We start from the raw sequence: 23,151 nt of genomic DNA on the forward strand, positions 1-23,151 counted from the left end.
TTCAGGTCCCTATAAATTCTGATAGCAAAACCAAGAATATACCTTAATATAGTAACATTTTAGATATATCTCTCTGCCTATAGAAACCGCAGATATATTGCCGTCATCATAGGGTGGTATGTAAGATTTTGTGCAATGTTCTCGGAGGGCATCGCAAACCTAACTTGTCCAGAACACATCGAGTTTTGACCTCCTCAACAACCATCTCATACAACGATTCAGGTACTACTTGTGTCGGCCGGCTTCCCTGTAACTCCGTCCACCGTCTGGAGTGAATTATAGTGGCGGCGTTTTATTCTTCTTCGACTTCACACATTTACTAACAAAGCGTAGGTCTCCGTATGCGCCGTTTTGAAAAGTTCACTGAACAAGTAACCTCAAGGAGAGTGGCATAAGAATATGTATACAAGAAAGACGCGCGTGAAGACGACGCCCAACGCACTGCCCAGACCAAGAGGCCCCAGTAACCAGTGTCTCACCTGTAATAAGCGTCTTTTTATAGACTGCCCAGCGTTTAAGAAAAAATGAATGAATGAATGAATGAATGAATGAATGAATGAATGAATGAATGAATGAATGAATGAATGGTGTTTTGGCGGATGCTAAATATGTTCTAGGCGGTAGATTTTAGGTCTCGTAATAGAGGCAAAGGGCAGGGGCAAGAAAATGTTGATCCCTAAGACCTCACTCAGAAGGGCGCACCACATCCGCTAAGGTCCACGACTTGGTATGTTGCTGATCTCGCTTTATTCATTTTCGACATTTCACATGCGCAGAACAGCAACACACAAAAGCTGTTGACATGGATTTAGCCATTTTTATTAATTGCATGGGATACGTAGGACCGCTGTAAATAAAAGTAGGATAACTGCAAACACGTATGGTAGCTGTAAACACGAGCTACGTCATTTACAGAGGTACGAGCATGCGCGTCACGTGACTAGCGGTTATAAAGAGAAAGTTGTTTCTGTGGTGCCTTCACGATGCAATAGTTGTACTTCGGCTATCTAACACTGGTGGACGCACAGTTCAGCTCCAATAGCTTCGTGCTTTCTTGTGGCAAGGCAGGACTGTTCATAGGGAGACTCTGTCAGACTGTGCCCACAGCCCATGCGAAAGCTGCACAACGGGCAAACGCATATCGCATGCCTGTTGCCGTCTGCAAAAAAATTTATGCATGAAATATCTGGCAATAAAAGCACGTATGACAATTCCATTCGAACCTGGGAGATCTTATTGCTACCCCTCGAGACGCACCCCTCAGACAGGGGCTTTGCGCAAATACTTGTGCAACTTAAGCCTCTCAAATTGTGCACGTCTTCTATGGTTTACTGATATAATTATATGTAGAAGCGCTCAGGACCATAAGCGATAGAGCTACAAGTTGTACCACGGTATTTGCTTTTCTTCTCAGCCCAATTTAGCTGCGTGCATTCGACGAAAAGGTAAGCAATCTGCATAGACATGTGGGACTCAGTACTTTATCTCACATATTACATTCATCCTAATGACTAGATTGACAGACTGTCTCCGGTGAACGACATGAAACGTCGATAGTCGGCAAAATGGTTACGCCTGCTTACGTATATGGGGCACATTTTTTTTCTTGCATTACGTTCATCATAAAAAATGCGGCTGCCTCGGTCGGGAATAAAGCCAGCAAACCTGTGCTCCGTCCCGCTGCGCCTGGTCGCTTAATTAAACATGCACGCCCAGAAACATTTCACAAGCAGCTACACGGCCCATTTCCTTTAGGCAGTGACTCTTCTCCCGGCAGCCGGGACAATGTTTGAAACGAATGTCTCCCAGCACTCACCTCCTATTGGCTCTTGGAAGGGTAGGTTAGGTTAGATTAGGCTGGTTAGGTTGGGGCCCACCTGCAAGCTCTCGGTCACGCCTGCAGACAGTTTTTCCCGGCAGTTTGTCACGTGACTTCCGAGGGCCTATAGAAGGTGAGCGAAACTCGTTTCGGAAATTCTCCCGTCTGCCGGGAGAATAGACACTGCCTTCCTTTTACACAGAAACTCTTGCATAGACAAACTTAGCACCTTGCTTCGGTCTCTGAAAACTATCAGCACGTGTATACATCTAGATACCGCGCCCGCTTCTTATTGTTGTTGTGCAGCGACTGCAAGCATTCTCACCGAAATGCAAAGGAGAGTTTTTCTTCTTCACGCTGTCATCCACGTACGTGCTCCCAGAGATGAACAGCACGCTGTACGCGGAGCCGTAGAAGCAGTTGGCCGCGAACAGCACGGCCGTCACGACGACGGACTCCGGCATGCCGCGGCCCTCGCAACCGGGCTGCGGGAGCGGCTGCACGGCGTCTGCCGCCTGGCAGGTGTCCAGGGCGTCTCGAGAGGCAGCGTCGACGACACCCAAGGCGAGCCCAGGCCCGTACAGGAAGAATGGCAGAGCACTAACCGCGCAACTGACAACGAGGGCCACGATGGCACCGAAGATTAGCAGCGGCTTGGACACGGTCCGCGAGTAGTGTCCCACCAAGAAGCTCACAAAGAAAGGGCTCGCGCTGTCGGCAAAGAGGATCACCGTGATCGACCAGCTGGAGAGGCCGTACCGTCGCTGCAGCGTCGACATGATGGCGAAGAAGTAGTAGAAGTGCGCACTTTGCAGGATGCTGACGGCACTGTACAACAACGTGAACAGCTGCGGACGCGCGAACACCTGAAGCGCCCGCGGCCTGAAACGGCCCACGCCGCACAGCCGGCTGGCGTCGTCGGCGTCGACGGCACCAGCGTCACGTACTTGTGCGGTGCACATGGTTCTTCTTGCTGGTGCTCGCGCGCGGAGCGCTGCCTCCGCGAACCCGCGCGATAAACGGAGAACACGCGGACGGCAGAATCACACTGTTGCTGCTACGGTGGTGGCTGCGGCGCTGCGCTACATGGAAAACAGCAGCAGAAGGAGCAGCAAGCACGACGTCACTTAAGAGAGACCGACTGTATGCTCTCTGGCGAAAGAGCAGGATCGCCGCGCACTTCTCCGCATGCCGTTCAACGCCGACGCACTCACTCCGACTTACGGGCTCTCCAGGCGCGGAATTGGATGGCTGCCCGCGCGCGCTTGTCCTGCTGGGCTGCTTTCTCTCTTACTCTTTTGCTTTCAGCGGCGATAGCGGAACCGCAGCGACAATCAGCGGGACGAAAGCCCCATTTGCGGCACTCCTCGCCGCACTGTTATCAAACTTTTGTAACGGTGGCGTTGTCCGTATGATGGTAGACACGAGGCGTGTCAGCGAAGGACGGCGTCGTCTGCTGCGACCGCGTTCTCCAGCGCGCGAACGCCTCTCCAGTCTCGTGATCACGTGTCAGGCAGCGTTGCTGGATGGGAGCGGCGCAGCCGCGCGGCTGCGGCGCAACAACAGTTTCCCAACTAGCGCGCTCGCCCTTTCTTTATTGCTTCTGTTTCGTTTTTAGTTTTTTTCGGCGCCGCGCCGCCAACGAGTGCTCCGTTTGCGTTTGTTTCGGTGATTCAGCGCCGGCTGCGTTTCGAAGGCGACCTCAGCGTCCGCTCAATACGTCCGCTAGGGGCTTTACGTCCGCTAGCGCTCGCGCGCCACCCTGCGCGGTGGCGCAAACGAGCGCAACGGCCGCGCAACCTCCGTTCTGGCTTAGTCATATACCCGACGGCGTTTCGTCGGGTATACATACGGCCGGAAAGCATTGTTTTGGTTCTCCCGTTGAGGAAGGAAGGTTCAGTCGCGTGACGGTTACGTGTGGCCGGCAGCCGTCGGTCGATCAGGAAATGTCGCTATGGGAAGCTTCACTTGTTCGTACGGAGCAGGAAGGGGATGATCTGCCTGCCATTTGCACGTGACACGCGTATTTAATCTTGTTTGACTGGAACATTCGTAGCATATTAGGCCACCGCGTGAATCGTAAAATTGTTTCGTTCTGTGAGCGGGCGTGAAGGGTTCTGGCGACTGTGTTCACCGCGTCTCGATGATTAAGAAAGACCGTCTACCTCGATACCACGTAAGCTGTGTTCTAGGGAAGTCCCATTTAATTCTATTGCTTATATACCTATCTGAAGTGTAGTCCAAGAAAAAGGAAGTTAGCGCGCACACATAAATGCGCGTCACACCGCTATAGCACGACGGTGCGTTGTCAAACAAATTAAATGAGTGCCCATATGCGCGCTGCCTGACCAAGAGGGAGAACATGAACTCTGAACAGCTCTTTTTAAAGTTGGCAAAGTATCCCGTGTCACTCAACAAAGAAGACGCAGTAAATGAAGAAAGAGCACCGATATTGCAGATTCCTTCAATAACCTGCAGGGCGTCTCAGCGAACACTCAAAAATTTTTGAAACTTGCCTGTGGCAGATAGCACAATTCTAGTCCATAAGCTGCTCGACTAATTACCAAAACATCACTAATTATTTTTTTACTAATTACCTTATGGCAAATTTCGCAACTTTCAAATTCTAGCGGGTGAGACTGCAAGGCACGTCCACTTGAAAATAATTGTGTGGATGACACCATCTACGAGACATGGGCCGTCAGACTTGCGGTAAAAATGCGCTGTCGCTCCACTGACTCTTAACGAAACGTCGTTTTATGCATTGGAGCACAAAAGTACCTGGAACGCTAATGCATTTCTCCACAAAGTTCGGGAATAAATATCTCGAAACTGGTGTCATCCTGAGAATTCGTTCGAAGTGAATCCGCCTCGCGAACTACTCGGCTAGAATTTGTAAATTGCAATATGTACCATAAGGTAATTAGTTAAGAACGTAATTATGAAATTTATGTTAATTAGTCGATTATCCATTTAAATTATTTGTGCAAGTAATGTCCGTCTCTTCGAGTAGACCAGCTCATGGACTAGAATTGTGCTTTCTGCTACAGGCAATCTTGAAACATTCTTGAAAATGTTTGCGGAAACACCCGGTATTCATCTAGAACACGTGCACAAGCATCTTACGTTCTGTGCATTGAGCAGTTATGGTAGCTGCTCATATTGAAGTTGACGTGTTGTTGTGTACGTTTTTTTTTTTAAACAAACGGGATACAAAAAGGACATACGTTAGTACAAATGATAATCATGCTTCATGGAACGCGCGTGTAAAAAGGACCTTTATGAGACTGGGCCAAGAGGACATCACGGAAGGAACAATAGCACCAAGAATGCACATTGTGTTGGACAAGGAAACGCATTTTCGAAGCACTCTCGTGACAGCCTTCCTCTAGAGGGTCTTGGCCGTACCTCTTGCTATCGTTTGTACTTACTAGAGCGCCTTGCATATGCTATACTTTTCTGTCATCGTCGCCTGTGCAATTTTAGAAAACAACTCACGTACAGCAACATGATCGCTTTGCTTAGGCTGCTTTCTGAAAACACACAGTACCCAGGGGCGTACCAACTATTCTGTTTTTCGAGTGGGGCTGGGCAAACCACCTCTCTCCTTCTCTCTCTCTCTCTCTCTCTCTCTCTCTCTCTCTCTCTATATATATATATATATATATATATATATATATATATATATATATATATATATATATATATATATATATATCTCAAAGTGATCTTCGCAGTACGTGCCACCTGGGATCGCTCTGCCACCGCTACTCTGTGCGCACTGACGCCCCACGCCAACAATGGCAGCTGCATTACCCTGCATATAATTTCCGGTTTGACTTCTGCAGTGCGTGTCCGTTTTTCGTATGCTTTACCACAAAGACCGACACAACAGAGGGTTCCTTCCAAGGGGAGCGGTGGTTAGGTTACGTTAACCTAAGCTCCCTCCCACCCGGCTCTTTTCGGGTGGAAAGGAGGTTGCTTTAGCGGCCACAGACCAATAAACGATGACACGTTCTTTTATATAACGTGTTAATCACATGCTGATTTGTTGGAACATATTCATTCGAGATTATACAAACGTTCACGTTCACGACTGGGCGGAGAACGCATACTCAGAGAGGGCCTAGGTGACACGTATACTGTAAAGTTCGCCTCCCTTGAGATTACCCGATTGGCATTGCAATAAAAAAGGCTGAAAATGCGTCTTCGTCATCGACAGATCAAGCTTTCAATCGTACATTATGAACCATTACAGTCTAGTGTTGACAACATTTTAGGAAGCGTGTCACTGAAGTGAGACAAAAAAAGGCGCTAAAACTCTATCTATAACTGTGGATTTTAAAGATATAGGCAATTTGAAACACTCTAATTTAAGCTGTCGTGAAGTAAATAATTTACCCAAAGTTGTCATGTTGGTCTGATGTTTGTGCAGCAGAAGGAAAACAGCGAATTTACCAACAGAGAATAGAGAGCTTTAGATTTAGTAATGTATTTACACATTTACATCATTTAGTATTAGTAAATACATTACTTAAGCTAAAGCCCTCTATAGGCGGACAGGCGAATATTGAAGTTTAGAATATGAATAGTTGGTGTGTAACATTTTATTCGCTTTCGAAAATCTATTCGGCATTTTCGAATATCAAAACTACCCAAAGATTTCGAAACAAGCGACTGTTCAAATCGGGCTACTTTTCTCCACCTGCTGAACAAAGTATCATAAACTATAATTATCAGAAGTAAAACAGCGACAAGGTTTTTCACGTAATGCATGAACCTGATCGGTATTACAAGCTTTGTTTCCGGTTTTGCGAGACCCGCCGCGGTTACGTAGCTTGTATGGTAGTGGGCTGCTAAGCACGAGGTCGCGGGATCGACTCCCAGCCACGGTGGCCGCATTTCGATGGGGGCGAAAACACCCGTGTACTTAGATTTAGGTGCTCGTTAAACAACCCGAGGTGGTACAGATTTTTTGAGCCCCGCACACTACGGTGTGCCTCCTAATCAGACCTTGGTTTTGGCACGTAAAACCCAATAATCTAATTTCTTTTTTCTTGCGGTGGAAGTTTTGCGCTGGTTAACACTCCTTGGGTTAGATCTTGTATACTTCGTAAATACCCAAGACTGCATGTGCCCTCGGGGCCTAGTTTCTCTGGACCAAAATAAAGTTCTTGCCATGCCATGCCATGCATGGACATGGGAACTGCCGTCGTCGCCTTAGCACACCTTGTGGTGCAATTACTGAAGGATTATTGCCCAACAGAAAGGACACGGACGTAAGAGAAGCACACAAAGTTTGCGTTTCGTGTGTTCTTCTCTTACTTCGGTGTCTTTTCTGTTGCGCAATGATACTTCAGTAATGGGTTACCAACTCGTCCGGAACACTGCACTCGTTGTAGTGCAACAGGCGCCTAATGCAGAGGTTATGGATTCGGCTATCACCGTCAGCAAGCTGAGTTTTCCTCCATTCCCATTAGCCTCTCATTTTTGCACTTCAATTAGAAATTACAAATAATTTATCCTATGCCTTCCGTTTTTTTATTATCTCTTGTTTTAATATTGTTCTGACTGAGAAATATGTGCGAGCGTTCTTACAGCACCGGGCCCCTCGGTTCCCCTTCTTCTCGTCCAATACTTTACGATCGGCTATGCTGTGCTTATGGCCCACCAATTAGTCATTCTTGCACCCTAGCCATGTAGGAGTTTTATCTCTTACGTTACAGCCAGTGATGTTTCTTTCTTGTAAAAGGCTCTGCATTATTTCTAGAGCACACAAATAGCTCCTTAGCGTTTTATTTTCCTTTTTCATAACTTCTTATATTTTTTGAACACCTATTTTTACGTGTTTTGAAAAGTTGGTCAGTTTCAAATGCATGACGTTCTTGGAAAGCTTGTTTGCCACCAGGCTTAAAGGTGTCAGCCGGCTATTCGTGTAGTTCTTTTCGTGACTGTTACGATATTAACGATATTAATTGTGCGTGATAGTTGACTGTCTGTGCTGTGCAAGCGTGTTCCTAATTATACTGAAACAAATATTCCTGCTGTAAATGTGTGCGTCTGCGTTTGTCTATTAGATATTCGCTACTTACTATTCGTATTCGATTCGTATTTGAAAAAGTTGATATTCGATTGTGTACCTCTAATGTTTACATACTGGATTATGACATCTTACATTTTTTATTATCTTTAAATTGGAAAGGCTACAAATACAGCACTATTCAAAAGAATACAAGAAACCTAGTTTTCCTAGCAGGAAAATGACCCACTTTGCTCCCGCCCCCCCAGTCCTGAAATGGAGGCAAGTGCCCCCCCTTGCCTCCCCCCTCCCCCGGTATATACGCCTATGACAGTATCTGTATCAGCCACCACCATTACTTTCTAGCTTGGCAATTGTTACGATAAAGTCTACATAGTCTACAACAACATGGTAAACCGTCGGGCAACTTGATAATCGACACGAATTTAGGAGCTCTGTCATATATATATATAGTCTCAAAAAAGTACGGCGAAAGCTTAGATATAAAAAAATAGTACTAAAAAGGTAAGGCTAACAAAGGCTTACGATGCCAATAGTGTATTTCTTAGATAGTATAAGAGCAATATGTCTAGACAAAATTGTTGTAGACGGCAGTAATATCTACCCAGCGTATTGCTTTAAAGCACTATATTATACTTTCGGCTTTTGCTTGCCAGCGCCCCGAGTTGGTAGACGCACTACTTATACCCCGGCAGACAAAAATCCCCCGTACCGAAATACCGCACACAGTGAACGGTCTTTTCCACAAGGCAATTTTATCTTATCCGACCTAGGAATACGAGCAGCGCGCTAGCTTCGCTAAGGAACGGTAATAATAACTTCTAGATGAACTGTTCTATCACGAGGGAATCGACGATGTGAGATCGTGTCGTAATCCCGCTCTAAAATTTACTGTGAATGAATCATACCAGTGCTAGCACGCAGGTGGCTAATGTAGAAAAAAAAAAAAAAACGCCATTACTGAGTCGTTTTCGCTCGCTCGCGTTTCCACGCGGCGTGATATAGCTGGTTCAACGGCCGCTGCGCGCCTTTCGCAAGTGTTGTTTGCGTCTCGCGTCTACGTCTTTGAAGCCGGAAACCCACGGCCGTGACTTGGGTATTTTGGCGTCGAGGCCGCCACGTTTTCACGGCGCACTCGAAGGGCAAGACTGTGACTGCTGCGTTGTAGCTAATCGTTTAATAGCACGCAGATAAGCTTTTATACTTCAGTCATCGACAAAAAAAAAAAAAAACGTGTCGCCAACGAATAACGTGTGCGAACACCCCGGAGCAAGAAATGTCATGGCGCTCACACATTTTAAACAAGCACATAGTAAAGCTGAAGTTAGATTGGCATCCAAAAATTTCAAGTATGAGTTTCATGAACAAATTTTTTTTTATACAACTTGGAGACGACGGGGTGCTGCCTGAACCCCATCTTGCTGTTTATTGCAGAAAGTCCGCCGCAATACTTACCCCGCGGATAAATTAAATCTATAAGCTAATCGCAGTTCCAGTTTATCGTCGCACGTACATTCGTCTCTGGTAACATTAACGGGCCTGTTGGAAAAATAGCAATCACTTCTAAGCCGATTTGTAGTTGCACATCAGTTCGTTCACCAAGTCTGTCCTGTAACGACGGCTGTCCGCAACTTCTTCCTGCCAGAGGATGTCCGTCGGGGAAAGTGGCCACATTGTTGGAGTCAATTCTGCGTACAAAATAACAAAATGTACACCTTCTACAAGGTCCCCAAACATTAAAGCAATTACCTACATGGCCCCGCTAAAAGAAAAGAAAAGCTGCGGGAAAGTAAGCTAGCGAGAAGCAGTTTATCTGAAGTCTCTCGAAACTTTTCTCAACAGCTTCTAGTAGTCACCTATGCCATGAAGTAATTAATCATTTACTGAAAAGTCCTAGATTATTTGTTGCACGCGCAGAATGAAATAAAAATATTGACTAATTCAGTCGGTGGCAGTCTAAGTATTACAAACATACTCGTCCCACAAAAATGCAATATACCTGCAACTCGAGTTTACTGCCAGTTTAAGAACATTGCTCTGATAACGTAAATGCTAACTTATTCAAAAATAAAAGTGTTTTGTCCGCGATCGCGTTGGCTGGCACATATATTCAAATTATGTCTGAGTTTGACAGCGTATATATAACCTATTTATTCTTAGAGAAAACACCAGGAAGGCGGGAGGTGGAAGTTCAAGGCGATGAGCAAACCGAGAACAAGGTGAAAGCAGGAGCCAACGTTTCGACAAGGGGACTTGTCGAAACGTTGGCTCCTGCTTTCACCTTGTTCTCGTTTTGCTCATCGTCTATTTATTCTTAGGTTGTCACCGACTAAAGTCGGTACAAACTGGCAGCAACAGACAGTTCGATTCGAGGAGCGACTTCCTCCGTTTCCCGTTTTTCTTTCTGTCTTATCGTTCTGCTCTCGAATTCAGTAATGGCCGTTAATCAACGCTTGCACTGGAGTTTCTTCATATTATGCACATTCACTTTTGTCGAGCAATGAACGGGGCTCCTTGGCGGACGTTCGTGATTGTATTGCACTTGGTGTCACCCTGACGGAAGAAATAATGGACGAACATAAAGGGAACAATTAAAACGCGGACGTACGTGGCGCAATTACGGTACGCACGTCCACGTCTTTTCTTTTTTTTCTTTATGAACAGTCACGAATAATACAATCACGAACCACCATCGCTGCTTGCACTAAACGACTTAAATTTTGAACCGCGCGCTCACGTTGACGACGGCGTTCACGGGGTGCTTGAGTGTGTCCTTGAGCTTGAGCGGTGCCTTCTTAACGGGGTTGTTGCTTGGCGTGTGCAGTGCGAAGCAGCGGATCGCGAGCAGCGTCAGCCACGACGATCCCAGGATGACGAAGGCCGCCTTGAACGGGTGATGCTGCAAAACCACGCGCGCGCTCTTCCGTTCGCAAAAGAGGTACAGCGCGTACCACTTCTACAGCGACAATAAAAGCGCGCATTTTTGACATGTAAAGGTAGAAGCCAAGTTGCCCCCTTAAGTAGCCGTAACAGCCGCCAATAGTTTTGACCTATTGGTTGTTTCCAATCGGGTCTATAAGGGGAATGTCTCGGAGAATAGCATTTACAGGAGCAATTATTAGGCAAAAAAAGGGCGTCAAGGACATTCCACGTTGCCGAAAGACGTGAGTAATCAAATTTACCAAAAACGAGTAGCCAAGCCGCTTTGCATGGAGTGAGATGAAGTTGTGGGCGCGTTCTTCAGGCGCCTGCTAACACACCACCGACCTGCCTTGCCATATCCACACAAAAAAAAAGAAAGGACGCAGATTAAAAAAAAACTGTTAAAGCTGTTTTTGAGTGGCCGACGTGCTGATTCTGAGTCGCCGGGACGCAGTAGTCATTAATATCTACTTCGCTATCACGACATTGCTGATCGCCTGTCGCTGCAGGAAAGTGTCAGAGCTGCTTCGTGAATTCTGCGCCGTCTCTTTCTTTATGTGTCCATTAGATGGCCCAGATCAGTAATCCTCTGTAGTCCTTTGCAATCTTCTGTGTCTTTGCTTCAAAGTCATACATTTAATTATTTGTTTAAATTCTGGAGTTTCACATGCCGAAACCACGATGCCGTAGTGAGTGAATCGCGAATTATTTTTTTACCACTGGGGGTTCTTCACGGTGCACCTAAATCAAAAAGCACAGGCAGCGTTCTTTTTCTGACGCCGAATCGAAGTGCGGCTGCATCGGCCGGGAAGCGAGCCCGCATGTCAGTCATTAATTTCGTAACAAATTTGTAATTGATTGAATAATCAACTACTATCACCTTTGACACCCTCTTCTCACACCTAGTCCCTTCAGTCACGACTTAGAAAGTATTGCACAATAAATGTGTGAAAGAAAAATGATTTTATTCCAACGCGCTGAATACTCTCCAATGCCAGAAAGTCAAGGGAGTGTAGGATTATGCTTTGAGCATTTTACGAGTTCTCGTGATTTCCGAGTAAATAAATGTCTATCTATTGTGCCGTCAGCGCCATCTTGCATTTTCCCCCCTTAAGAACACTTTACTTTCCCGTTCGAAGCACATGCACAGCTTAATTATTGGCTGTAACTACTACAAGAAAAAAAAGAAAACCTATTCCTTCAATGTACTGCTGACGAGAATCCGCACGTCGTAAACCTCGTCAGACATGCTAGCGCCTTCAACAAACTGGTCGTCCGTAGCAATACGCAGCACACAGAAGTTGAATTCTACGCACGATTCGCCTGAAGCTCAACGTCCGTAGGCTTTTCTTTTTTTCTTTAACATCGCACGGAAAAAACCGTTAACACAGGTGGCGCATAGACAAATGCCTGCGCTGTGACTGAAGAAGCTAAGCTGTGAGAGATCGCATTTGAGCGCTACCATTTCAACGACCACGGAGCTTTTCTTTTTTTTTTTTTGGTCGCGCACAAACACGTGAGTGCGCGGCCACTATAGAGCTTCCCTCTCAGCCCTCTATGGTCTCCCAAGTCTATCCGATATATACAGCATGCAATGCAGGGCACTTGTAAGTTTAACAAAGTTGGTTTCTTTTTTCTTTTTTAGAAATTGCCTGCGCAGCGACGTTGTGCAAACAGGCGAGAATGACCTTAGCGAAAAATTTCATTGATCAATGAACTAACAATAAATCAAAAATAAAGTCCTTATTAATTAATTTTAAAGCGTATACATTTAAGTGCTCAAGCCCGTCATTATCCATGCCGCTCCGACTGGTAAATTTCTTTTCCCTTTAGTTGCGATGACTAGCAAAAAATATATTTCGCCAAAAATAAAATGCTCCCCGTCAGCACCACCCGTCCGCAAGAGCAAAATTGCTAGTTCAATTATAGTCGACTATCTCAATACCTGTTTAGGCTAAAAAAAAAAAAAAGGTGACCAAGCGTATCAGACGACCAAGTGGCGTGTCACTGGGCCATACAGAGCCCAGTGACACGCTACTGCAGAACAGGTTCCTGTGGCAGCATATATCTTACCGCGATGAACTCGTACAGAACGGCAAAGGGTTCGCCGCCGAAGAGGAAGCCGCTCAGGCTCGTTATGAAGCCGCTCGGGTTGATGGGACGGCACTTGTGGAACACATCGCAGTAGCCGCGCAGCCCGTTGCAAGGGGAACCCGGCTGAAGCTTGACGCCGCAGTGGCTCGCCATCGCTGGAAATGCGCAGGCCAGTTTGCAGCTCCGCGAGCCTGCAACGACAGACACTTCGTGTGCTCATCTTCATTGTTTGCAATGGAATAAATATGAGAAGAATAATACAAAAAAAAAAGGGGGGGGGGAAGAAACGCATTTCTTGTAGCAGCGTCTGCTTCACACACACTTTGATATTAAGAGATCGAGATCGCACGTTCAGGAAGGAGACGCAGGAGGTAGAGTAATGAGAGGAGAATATACTGACGAAAAAGCTTCAGTAAAAAATTGCAACAAATAACAAAACAAAAAAAGACTGCGCACTACGTAGTGAGCTTCGTTTATGTTCTGAATCATCACTTACCACTAGGCCAACAACAAGTTCTCCAGAAGACTTCGAAAACAGACAACGCTTTAAAGAGGCCCTAAAAAGAAACAAGCTATATCGACTGACTATTTTTGACGCATTTAAGTATAGGTCCGTCTAACGGTCAGTGGAGGCTTGCGAATACAAGGCGATAGGCAAAAGTGAAAAGTGTATGACAATGCCGCAGTGAAATTCTCACACACACACACACACACATATATATATATATATATATATACCCTTTTGTCACTTATCTTGGCAGCGTCTGCTCAGCTCTAGTTAATCTATTGTAAATATAAAAACGCATTCCATCGCATTAGCAAATTAGTAATGACTCAATCAGGCAACGTTTGTGGGAGTTTACAGGACGAAAAATGTTGCAATAGAAGAGAACACCATAAAAGCTGCGCCGTAAGACTGACTCGCCGGTGAACGGATACATGTAAGGGGCACTAAAGAGAAAAAAACTATGCGGATCCCACGCACGGTGGGAATCGATCTAAGCAAAGCTTTGCATGCTGTTTACATTCATTGACGATAATCAGCGGTGATGTTGGCGGCGAATGTGTGATATCGCCAGCGTTTAGTCCAATACGAGAGTGGTGAATTCGACTTAAACGTCACCTTCCGTGCACCACTGCTGCTTGTCTGCGTATTCCACATAGCACACAGGTAGACGTGTCTACTTGAGGCGTTATTGCGTGTCATCGTTCGTAATCTGAGAGGAATGAGCATTATCATTGCCTCACATGGTACATCGCATCGTGGCAGAAGTGTTCAACTTCAACTGGATTATGGAACTGTACATACTTCAATGAGTCATTTGAGCGAAGCTGTTTATGGCTAGGATTCGTGAAATTTTCATGTGTGCGAGCAAAAACTATCATCATCAGCAATGGCTTGTGTCACCGCTCGCAGGTTAGTCGTCTTCCACAGCTGGCTCGTTGGCCCCCTCGGCGTAACCGCACGTACGCGCTCGTGTCACAACTCGCGCCTTCGCCATCGTCTTCAACAGCTAGCTCCGTTGCCACTCATCAGTCCAGCGTTCCCATACTGCCCCTCCCTCTGCAAAGGCGCCGACGGTACTGGCCCACTGTCACTCAATGCGCTGATATCTGTCTCAAATTCTTTGACTCAATATAGCACGAAATGAAAACACGAATGTATATAACGAATGTGCATAACGAACGTGCATAACCAATGTATAACACGAATGAACGCGAAAGTATAAAAATAAATGTGTGCGTACTTTTCGTCACGATGTCCTCCACATAGTGGAATCGCTCATGATTAGAGTTCTTTTTCTTTAGAATTATGTATACATTTATATATACAAGGTGTCCCAGTTAAGTTGGACCAAGATTTTAAAAAATACCCTAGAGCTCTAGAGAAATCGTACCGACTGCATAGTAGCCATCGTCGTATGTACTTATGGCCAGTATTTTTTTCAACACGAATTATTAATTAATTACTTTCAATTGGTGAACTTCTTAATTATTGCTTGAATCGCGAACATATCAATTACAAAGTTGGAGGGCACCTTAAATAACCTCCGAATCAAGCATTCCGTGCTGAAGTGGTCCTGGTTGTTTTTTCCTAGAAAAAACAAAAGCCCGCGAAGTACGTGATATACGAAATAGATGCGAACTCGCACGCCGCTACTCAAGCGCCTACAAGCAACCATCGAAGATATACGGCTGCATTCTCTTATCGCCACATCGCACAAGGCTCCGCTGCGCTTATCAATGCGTCAGCGGCGTGTTCTCTTGATGCCGCGACCGTCACATATCGTGAAGCCCTGTATCGAGCTGCCGCCGCTAGTAAAGCCGTGTATCCGTGGCTATTCGCTTGGGAGCGCTCGAGTAGCGGCGCGCGAGCGCGTATCTGTTTCGTATTTTGGATGTTTCGCGTGCTTTTGTTTTTTCTCGGAAATACCAACGAGACAAAGCTGAGCACTAAACAAATGCTTGATTCGGAGGTTATTTGAGGTGCCCTACAACTTTGTAATTAATATGTTTGCGACTCAAGCAATAATTAAAAAGTTCACTAATTAAAAGGTATTAGTTAAATAATACTTCGTGAGGGAAAAAAAATCTGGCCGTAAGTACATATGACTACGGCTACTATGCAGTCAGTACGATTTCTCTAGAGCTCTTGGGTATTTTAATATCTTGGTTAAAGTTAACTGGGACACCCTGTATATTCGAGGGCTGCACTACATCTCGCTGCGTAGCGAAGACGCTCCTGTTCCGCGCGACGCTTTTTTCGGGCGTGGGAGCCCTCGACGCTGAGTGCACGCTTTGGAGCCATTGTGCTGGCGCGTGTTACGTGCTTCTTCTGCATACGTAACGAGCACGCCGTTGAGAGGCCAGCTCCAAGCGTTCTCTTCAGACTAAGGACGATTGTAATGTTTACACTATCATAGCCCAACACGCGGCCACCACAACCCAGAGCCTGCATTTTTGTCGCATAGGAAAGCAAGCGCAGCACGTGCAATACGCACAAATTGTGAAACGCTCCCGCGGCGGCGCCGGCCGGGATGCGTAAACACCATGAATAAAACTAAAGGTAACGACCTTCCTCATCACCCAGCCTCTCCTTCTCCTGGCCTCCTCGCGGCTCGCTCTTTCTCTCGCCGCTCGCCCTCGCAGTTTGGTCGTTCGCTCCGGGGCCGCCCATGGCTCCGGGCCGAGCAAGGCCGGGGCCAAGGCTTGCTTACTGTGTGCTGTACTAGGAGCGATGAAGGAATGCTATGAAACTGGCAGAAGCAGATGCTTTTTGTGCCTTTTTGGCACAGTAACTGCACACTTATTTTGCCGCTTTGGGTTGGCTGCCTGCTTCCAGTTAGAAGTCCTTTGAGGCTAGTTTCGTGGACAAATTCCTTCTAGTGTCGAGTTCTAGCACAAAAATCAGAGCTCTTTGTCTCACCAATAATGTATGAGTAATGCACGCGATGTTTATATACATGCCAGAGCTTTGAATGTTATGTCATCCACGGCCATGCATTGTAGTCGCAGGCAAAAACACTGTCGCGGCTTGAACAGATCAAGCCGCTTCGCAATTTATTTGTATTGCATCGATCAGAATCTTTATTTGGCTTTCTTAAGACACTTTCCCGACGTGGAAGGGCTGCGATGAAGTCAATTATGGTTTCGCTGGTACACGCGAAAGGTAACGACCTCAATCCTCAACGTTTGCGTGTGAGCAGCACTAGGTAGCATCTACTGATTCAACAACTCGTATGTGTTTGTGCTGTTCGAAGTGCGTACGTGTGTACTTGCGTGTACCCAAGTGACAGCCGGGTGTCGAGTTTGTGCAGTTTCATAATTTAATCACCTTAGCACCACTATGACCGAACGTAAGGCGCGCGACATGCTCGCCTGAATAACGCGAGCGTCACGTAGAAACGTGCACGATCAACGCTGAGCACCTCAACTATTCTCGTCATTTTGTCAAGGCGTTGGCACCTCAGTGAAAACAGTTTTACGCCTTTATGACAAACTGGTGCCACTCGCTCTCAAGCGCAAACAACAAACATCACAGTGGAACCTGTACTTCGTTTGCAAGCAAAGCGTATGCAAGGACGAAAGTTACGCATAGAATTGGTTCCTATCAATAAGCACCTTCCCCCTTTTCTTTGCGCAGTTTCCCAGTCAATATGAGCCAACAAACTCGTGCAACCACTTTATTCTGCCGAGATGGCGAAGGGAAGAAAGCCTACTCACAATAGTTAAAATCATCTACACTTGGTAATGAGCAGTTTGTCCTCGCAAAATATATTTGCAGCGCCTAACAAAGGCATGGAAGGACAAAGCGACGCATTCTCAGTAGCACAACAATAACGCGTGTTACATTTTCAGCACGACATATTACAGCACACAGCCTACGCACTCCATAGCTTCGTACACTTGATGATAGCGCAATCAGGCAAAAAATATCTAAAGCGAGCACCGGGAATAGCACTCGTGCATAAGCTTGCCCTGAACTCCGTAACCTGCCACGAAAGAAAAATTCTCAGTTCGTACACTTTTTCTCCTTCAGTACCCTTAAATTCAATCCTTAACGTAAAACAAAGCAAAAACAGAGTACTTCAATGACACGGGTAGCCACGAAACTTAGCCAGAACATGCGAAATCCTTTGTCAATGCCGCGCAGCGGCAACTCGACGGCCAACTGTCATGGTGGCGAGTGCACCGATAAGCAGAAACGAAGAAAAAGAGAAAAGGTACGAAAAATACCACGTGACGGCGTTCAACCAATTGGGAGCCGCTGACTTTCTCTCCTGCCTCCTCTCGTGCTCCTCGCCGCAGCTGCGGCGGCAAGATAGAACTATATCGCTACCTGTCGCTTTGGTCAAGGGGTTTAGGGATGATTAAAGCCCCTTGATAACTGGAAAGTACCGCCACTCTTTGATCACTGCCGCCGCCGCGCAACCTCCTCGCCCCTTGAGCGCCCCCCCCCCCCCCGTGGGAATCAGTTTTGCTCCCGTTTTTTTTTTTTTTTTTGCACAACTATTGGTCTCATTGCCGTTGCCCTTGGAAACGCGTGGATCTTGCGTTTTGGTTTCGTTTTTCATTATCGTTGGCGCCATTTTTCTCCTTAGCTCGGCTGGCTCGGCGGAGTGAACGTTGCACGCCGTGTTTCCTGCAGTGTTGTGCAAGCGCTATGCTATGCTGTAGCGCATATAACTGCAGCAAGAAGCCTGAAGATGGTTATGCAGTTTTTATGGTACCGCAAGGAAAGCGCGACGGCTTGCGCAAGAAGCAGTGGCTGCCCAACATTGGCCAAAATAACTTTGTTGCAACAAAGAATAATGTTCTTCGCGAGGTAAGGCGTCTTTCTTATTGCTCGTACCAAAGCATCCCCTAATGCTTCTTTTTATTATTCTTCCGGCCTGCTCATCGGCGTTTTACTGCGCAAATGTGTACGTTACATAAAAATGGGGATGTCCTTAGATGCTGAATATTCTGCTGGGACTCATCACCTCGTACGTGGTCAACTGTTATTCAGTCGAAAATGCAGCCCTATAGGTTCTGCTTTCCGGTCTGAACGATTATGTGCCAGGATACGTCCTCTCGATCGCACTTTTCGTGGTTGTTAGGATCCGTTCCCTGTCTGACTGAAAATCGAAATATCGGCTTGTAGAGGAGTTTTTTTCCCTAGCTTACTTCGATGTGTGCGTCAGTCACTTAGATACAATGAATGCAGGCCACGAAAAAGAATAATGCCGAGCATACCCGTAACATTGTGGGTGATGAACGCCAGCTAGTCTACATTGCGGTTTTAATGCGGAAGTTTTCTTTGGCGAGCACACCGGCCGCAGCACGCGAAAAGCGGAATGCCTTGTATCTGCACAAAATTGCGTAATTTGCACAGTTAAGGCATTTAATCGTTTTGATAATGCAAATATATATGATTGGTAGCTTCATCAGCGATAAGGAACAATTTACAACCCCCCCCCCCCCCCCCCAAAGGAAAGAAAGATACAAAGGGACGCATATAAATACATAGGCCTCCTTGGAAAATGAATGGGGAAGCTTATAGTAAGGGTGCGTCAACTTGAAATTTGTAGCTGCGTCAACTTGAAATCTGGAGCTGGGCCATCTGAAATTTGTGGGTCGGCCAAATAGAAATTTGGACGGGGTTCAACTTAAATTTGGGCGTGGGCGAACTCAAAATTTAGGGTGGGCCAATCGAAGCTCGAGGTTGGGCCAACTTGAAATTTCAGTGTTGGCCAGCTTAAGCTATGGGTTAAGCCAAGTTGAAATCTGGGGGTGGGCCAGCTTAAATGTGGAGGGGGCCCAACTTAAATTTGGGGTTGGTCAACTTGAAATTTGGAAGTGGGCCAAATGAAATTTGTAGTCGGGCAAACTTGAAATTTCGGGGTGGGCCAGTTTATATTTAGGAATAAGCTATGTTGAAATGCGGACGTGGGCTAACTTGAAATTTGTACGCAGTCCAGCTTAAATTTGGGGGTGGGCTAACTGAAATTCGGGGGTATTCGTTCACGTACTCAGACAACTCCAGTACAGTTTCTGCATTATTTTGCAGTTCTTGAATTTGCTTTGAGTTGGGCTGCCAAGCGCGCATGAGTGGGTTACGATAATTGCTTGGTTTGCTCACAGAAACAGGCAATGTGCAGGGGGTATACACATGATCGCGCACGCTTTCTCGAATGAAATTGCGCAACCGTCCTATTTAGTTTAGAGACCACAGTGCAAAAGCTACTTTCACACTGAGATGACAAACACATGGACGGACGATGCACTAGCGACTAATTCATAAAGAAGCACCTGCAGGGCACATTCACGCACATACAAGAAAAAACAAGTCAAACGCAGAAGGATGTGCCACAAGCAATCCTACATCAGATGCACAAGGTAATGCATCTTATCCTGTGTCAGAAAAAATGTCTGGAATATAGAACTTGTCTCAAACCTCCGTTTACATCAGTATGCCCGTTTCATACGGCTTTAAGAAGAAACCTACCTCCTCATAAAAGTTACCTTTAGCATTCTCGATGCTGTAATCACCATATTTAAAATTTTTCTACGCGAATGGGGTGCGCAACTAGCCCAACACCATGTTCCTCCATCGAATATAGCAGCCAGTCCGCGAGAACCAAGCAGAAAGAGCGTGCCATGAGCAGCGCGCGCAGCTGGCGCTCGAGGAGAATCGACGAGGAAAGCGCCGAAGGGAGGAGAGTGTCGCTACTTTCGGATAATCAAGGGGTTTTAGGCATGCGTAAAGCTCCTTAAACTTCGTAAAGTAGCGACACTCTCCTCGTCTGCTTTCACTCCTCCTCGTTTCTCCTCTCTTTCACGCTCCCTCCTCGACCGTGGTGCCGCCTACATTGCTCGAGCGTAGCAACGGCGCCAACATGCACTCCTCGCCACTCCGTAGACGCTTCTCGAGCAAAAGTGGTGCTGATGAACGGCGCGAAGGCACACGTGATGCTATTAGGCCAATAGCGACGCGGCGCCGGCCTCTGCCAGAGCGTGCGAGGAGGAGGCGGCATTCTTCAAAGCGTCCCGCTACTTTGCGAAGTTTAAGGGGCTTTAGGGATGCGTGGAGGGCAGTGCCATCTGGTAGGGTTGCGAGAAACCCAGCAGCGCGCATGGATTCATGGATATTATGAGCGTCCCCTTTGGAATGGGCTGGTGGGTTGTGCCATTAAGCTCTTGTTATTATACCGCCCAATAGCCCACCTATGATAAAGAAGAAAAGAAAAATCACGATGAATTCCCATAACCAAACTTTCTGAACCCTATTGTGACCTTTGTTTTTGTATACGCCTCCGTTGTTTGTCGTTTCCCTACATTCCTTCCACCAATATTCCAATCACCACTTACTAATCTCTACTGCGGACATATTTACTCTGCTCTTGCTGAACCCAAGGGGTTCAAGGAGGCCAGTGAATCCTAGATGGACCGTTGGACAGATATCTTCGCATCCTAATGCAACATGCTCCACCGTTTCCCTAGCATTACTGCAGGAAGCACATGCTTATTCCTTATTATATCTCGCTTTATAAGTGCGTGTTCCAAGGCATCCTGATCTCCTTCGAAACGTAATGAGCTTCCCTTTGAGTTATCATAAATTGTTTCTTTCCTGATTTCATTTTTTCCTCTTAATTAGATACGCATGGCAGGTTTCTTTTCCATTGCGGCCACCCATGAGGTTATCTCAGCCTCACTGACTTTCCGCTTGACGTTCTTTGTTGCTGTGCAGCTCACCATACAGGACGCATACTTGCTGGTAAGCTTCCTAGTTCTTTTTCTCCACTATGAATCAATGTTATTCCTGTACAAATACCTGAACACTCTCCCAGCCCATTTAGTTCCTTGCATGCTCCTCAGTCTTTCAGTTTTTTCAGTCTCATTTTTTTTTACTGTAAGCCCGTACCTCGTTCCTGGCACGTTAGCAAACACTGCTCGTCGACGCTGAGCCCAGCCCCGCTGCGGTAGCACTCGACCAGGCCGTACTTCTCGCAGATGGAACCCGAGCATTCGCCGGCGATGCACACCTGCGTGTTCTTGTTGCAGGCAGTCATGTTGGCCTTGGCCGCTGCCTTGGGACACGCCGCGTTCCGCCCGGTGCCCGCACGGTTAGAAGTCAAGGGGTCATCGCGAAGACATACAGAAAGACATTCAGCAGGAGTGGACACTCCCGTTATATAGCCCAGCGGGTCCAGCTGCCGAAACGACTGTAGCGCACTAAGCTGCCGGCATTAATACCTGAACCACACCTCCGATTTCAGTTTCGGGCGCGCGCGTTTTGAACGCGAGCTGGTACGCGTCACGACGGCTGCATTGCTCGGCGCGGCATTTTTCTTATCCGCTTCTGCTGCTCAACCGCGCGCTGTCTGTGCGGAATCGTTTCATTATTTAGTAAAAATGATTGCGAACGATCTTTACAAGCCTCCGTCGAATCTGTGTAACGTGCAATTTCATGAATTGGGCGCAAGACGCCTTTTGAAATTAGGAAATGTTATTTTCTGTATGTAAATGCTCGTTCCGGGCTTTTGGTGCACTCATCCACTGTTGTAGCACCAGGAGAGCAGCAGCAGTTGCCGTACGAAGTTCCACCGGATGGCATCAGCTGAAAAAAGTGACTTACAAACATGTCACTTTGGTATTAAGACCGTATAGGAAGACTACGTGTAAAGGCGAAACGTTCGAAAGTGGTGATCAGGCGGCATTAAAAAAAGCAATTCCCTTTTACATACATGCTTTAATATACTTACTTAATATATTTTACTTTAATATATGAAGAAAACATCTGATTTCCATGCATTCTCCCGATCTCGGGCATTATTTCCTGCACTTTATATAAGAGCACAAATATGCGGGCTACTGCGGCTTTCCGACACACCTTGGTCTCCGCTGACGCGATGGTACACTACGTACACAGAATTCCTCACTATAAATGCGTGGGTTGTTATGTTCGATCTGCGGGGGCTGGCGATCTTCGGGGAAGCGACCATCGAAACCTGCCCGGCCAGCTGCGGCGACTCGCTTTGTAACGACGACAATGCGCCGCGTCCCCAACCGAACGGCGCCGGGATGTCTAGACCAGTCGGCGGACAAAGTATTGTTAGTGGATTCGCCGTCATTGTCACGGTTTGTTTGGAGGGGGGGAACTCCTGGAAGGAGATGTTTTGCGGCGCCGTCTCACGGGCCTTAGAAGTCGTCATTCAATGGACAGACGCGGCGGCCACTGTCTGCGGGGTCAACTCTGGGATCTCCTTCATGATTTGGGAGATGGAAAGTACGCTCAATTCTGCAGCCCATATGGGAGCACGGCGCAGCGTAATGGGGATGGCGGCGGGGGATAAAAGATGAGGGGATAGAGGGGGAAAGGGAGAGTAGGTTTCAGGCAGCATACGTGAGCATCATCCAGGGGCGATGGCCGGCGCGAGAGGCAGAGGCCCATGGGAGGCCGAAGTCTAGTGGCGACCTAGGAGCCCGTTTGAGTACACATATTCAAGCAGGCTTGCCAGTGCTGGAAGGTGATAGAGGGCCGGGAAGAGTAGGCGTGTTTCTGAGGTAGCCGGGAGTCCATACCGCCGGTAGGTGGCAGTGACTGGAGCACGCTCCTGCGCTATTGCAGGACAGGTGCAGAGTAGGTGCTCGAGGGTCTCGGCGTCACCGCACCTTCTGCAGGCCGGCGAGGCGATGCGTCCCTTGGCATGAATCCTAGCTGCCGTCCACACGGAGCCCGTGCGCAGACGAAGGAATGTGGAACGGTCCCGTCGCGAGAGACCGTTCTCAGGGA

General features: G+C 47.0%; 2 protein-coding genes across 2 annotated transcripts in view; both read right to left on the minus strand.

Moving 5' to 3' along the window:
- Positions 1-3,376, minus strand: part of LOC126541544 (solute carrier organic anion transporter family member 74D-like) — a 36,230-nt gene extending 32,854 nt beyond the window's left edge. The window contains exon 1 of the mRNA XM_050188348.3: positions 2,145-3,376. Within this exon, the coding sequence (XP_050044305.1) occupies positions 2,145-2,781 (637 nt within the window). The 5' untranslated portion in view covers positions 2,782-3,376. The remainder of the gene's footprint in view (positions 1-2,144) is intronic.
- Positions 3,377-10,206: 6,830 nt separating this feature from the next.
- Positions 10,207-23,151, minus strand: part of LOC140215834 (disintegrin and metalloproteinase domain-containing protein 10-like) — a 53,531-nt gene continuing 40,586 nt past the window's right edge. Inside the window, exons 10-12 of the mRNA XM_072286143.1 lie at positions 21,280-21,595; positions 12,855-13,066; positions 10,207-10,758 (exon numbers count right to left, since the gene is read on the minus strand). Coding sequence (XP_072142244.1) covers positions 10,573-10,758; positions 12,855-13,066; positions 21,280-21,595 — 714 coding nt within the window. The 3' untranslated portion in view covers positions 10,207-10,572. The remainder of the gene's footprint in view (positions 10,759-12,854; positions 13,067-21,279; positions 21,596-23,151) is intronic.

This window comes from Dermacentor andersoni, chromosome 2 (assembly GCF_023375885.2).
Source record: "Dermacentor andersoni chromosome 2, qqDerAnde1_hic_scaffold, whole genome shotgun sequence".
NCBI classification, from domain to species: Eukaryota; Metazoa; Arthropoda; class Arachnida; order Ixodida; family Ixodidae; genus Dermacentor; species Dermacentor andersoni.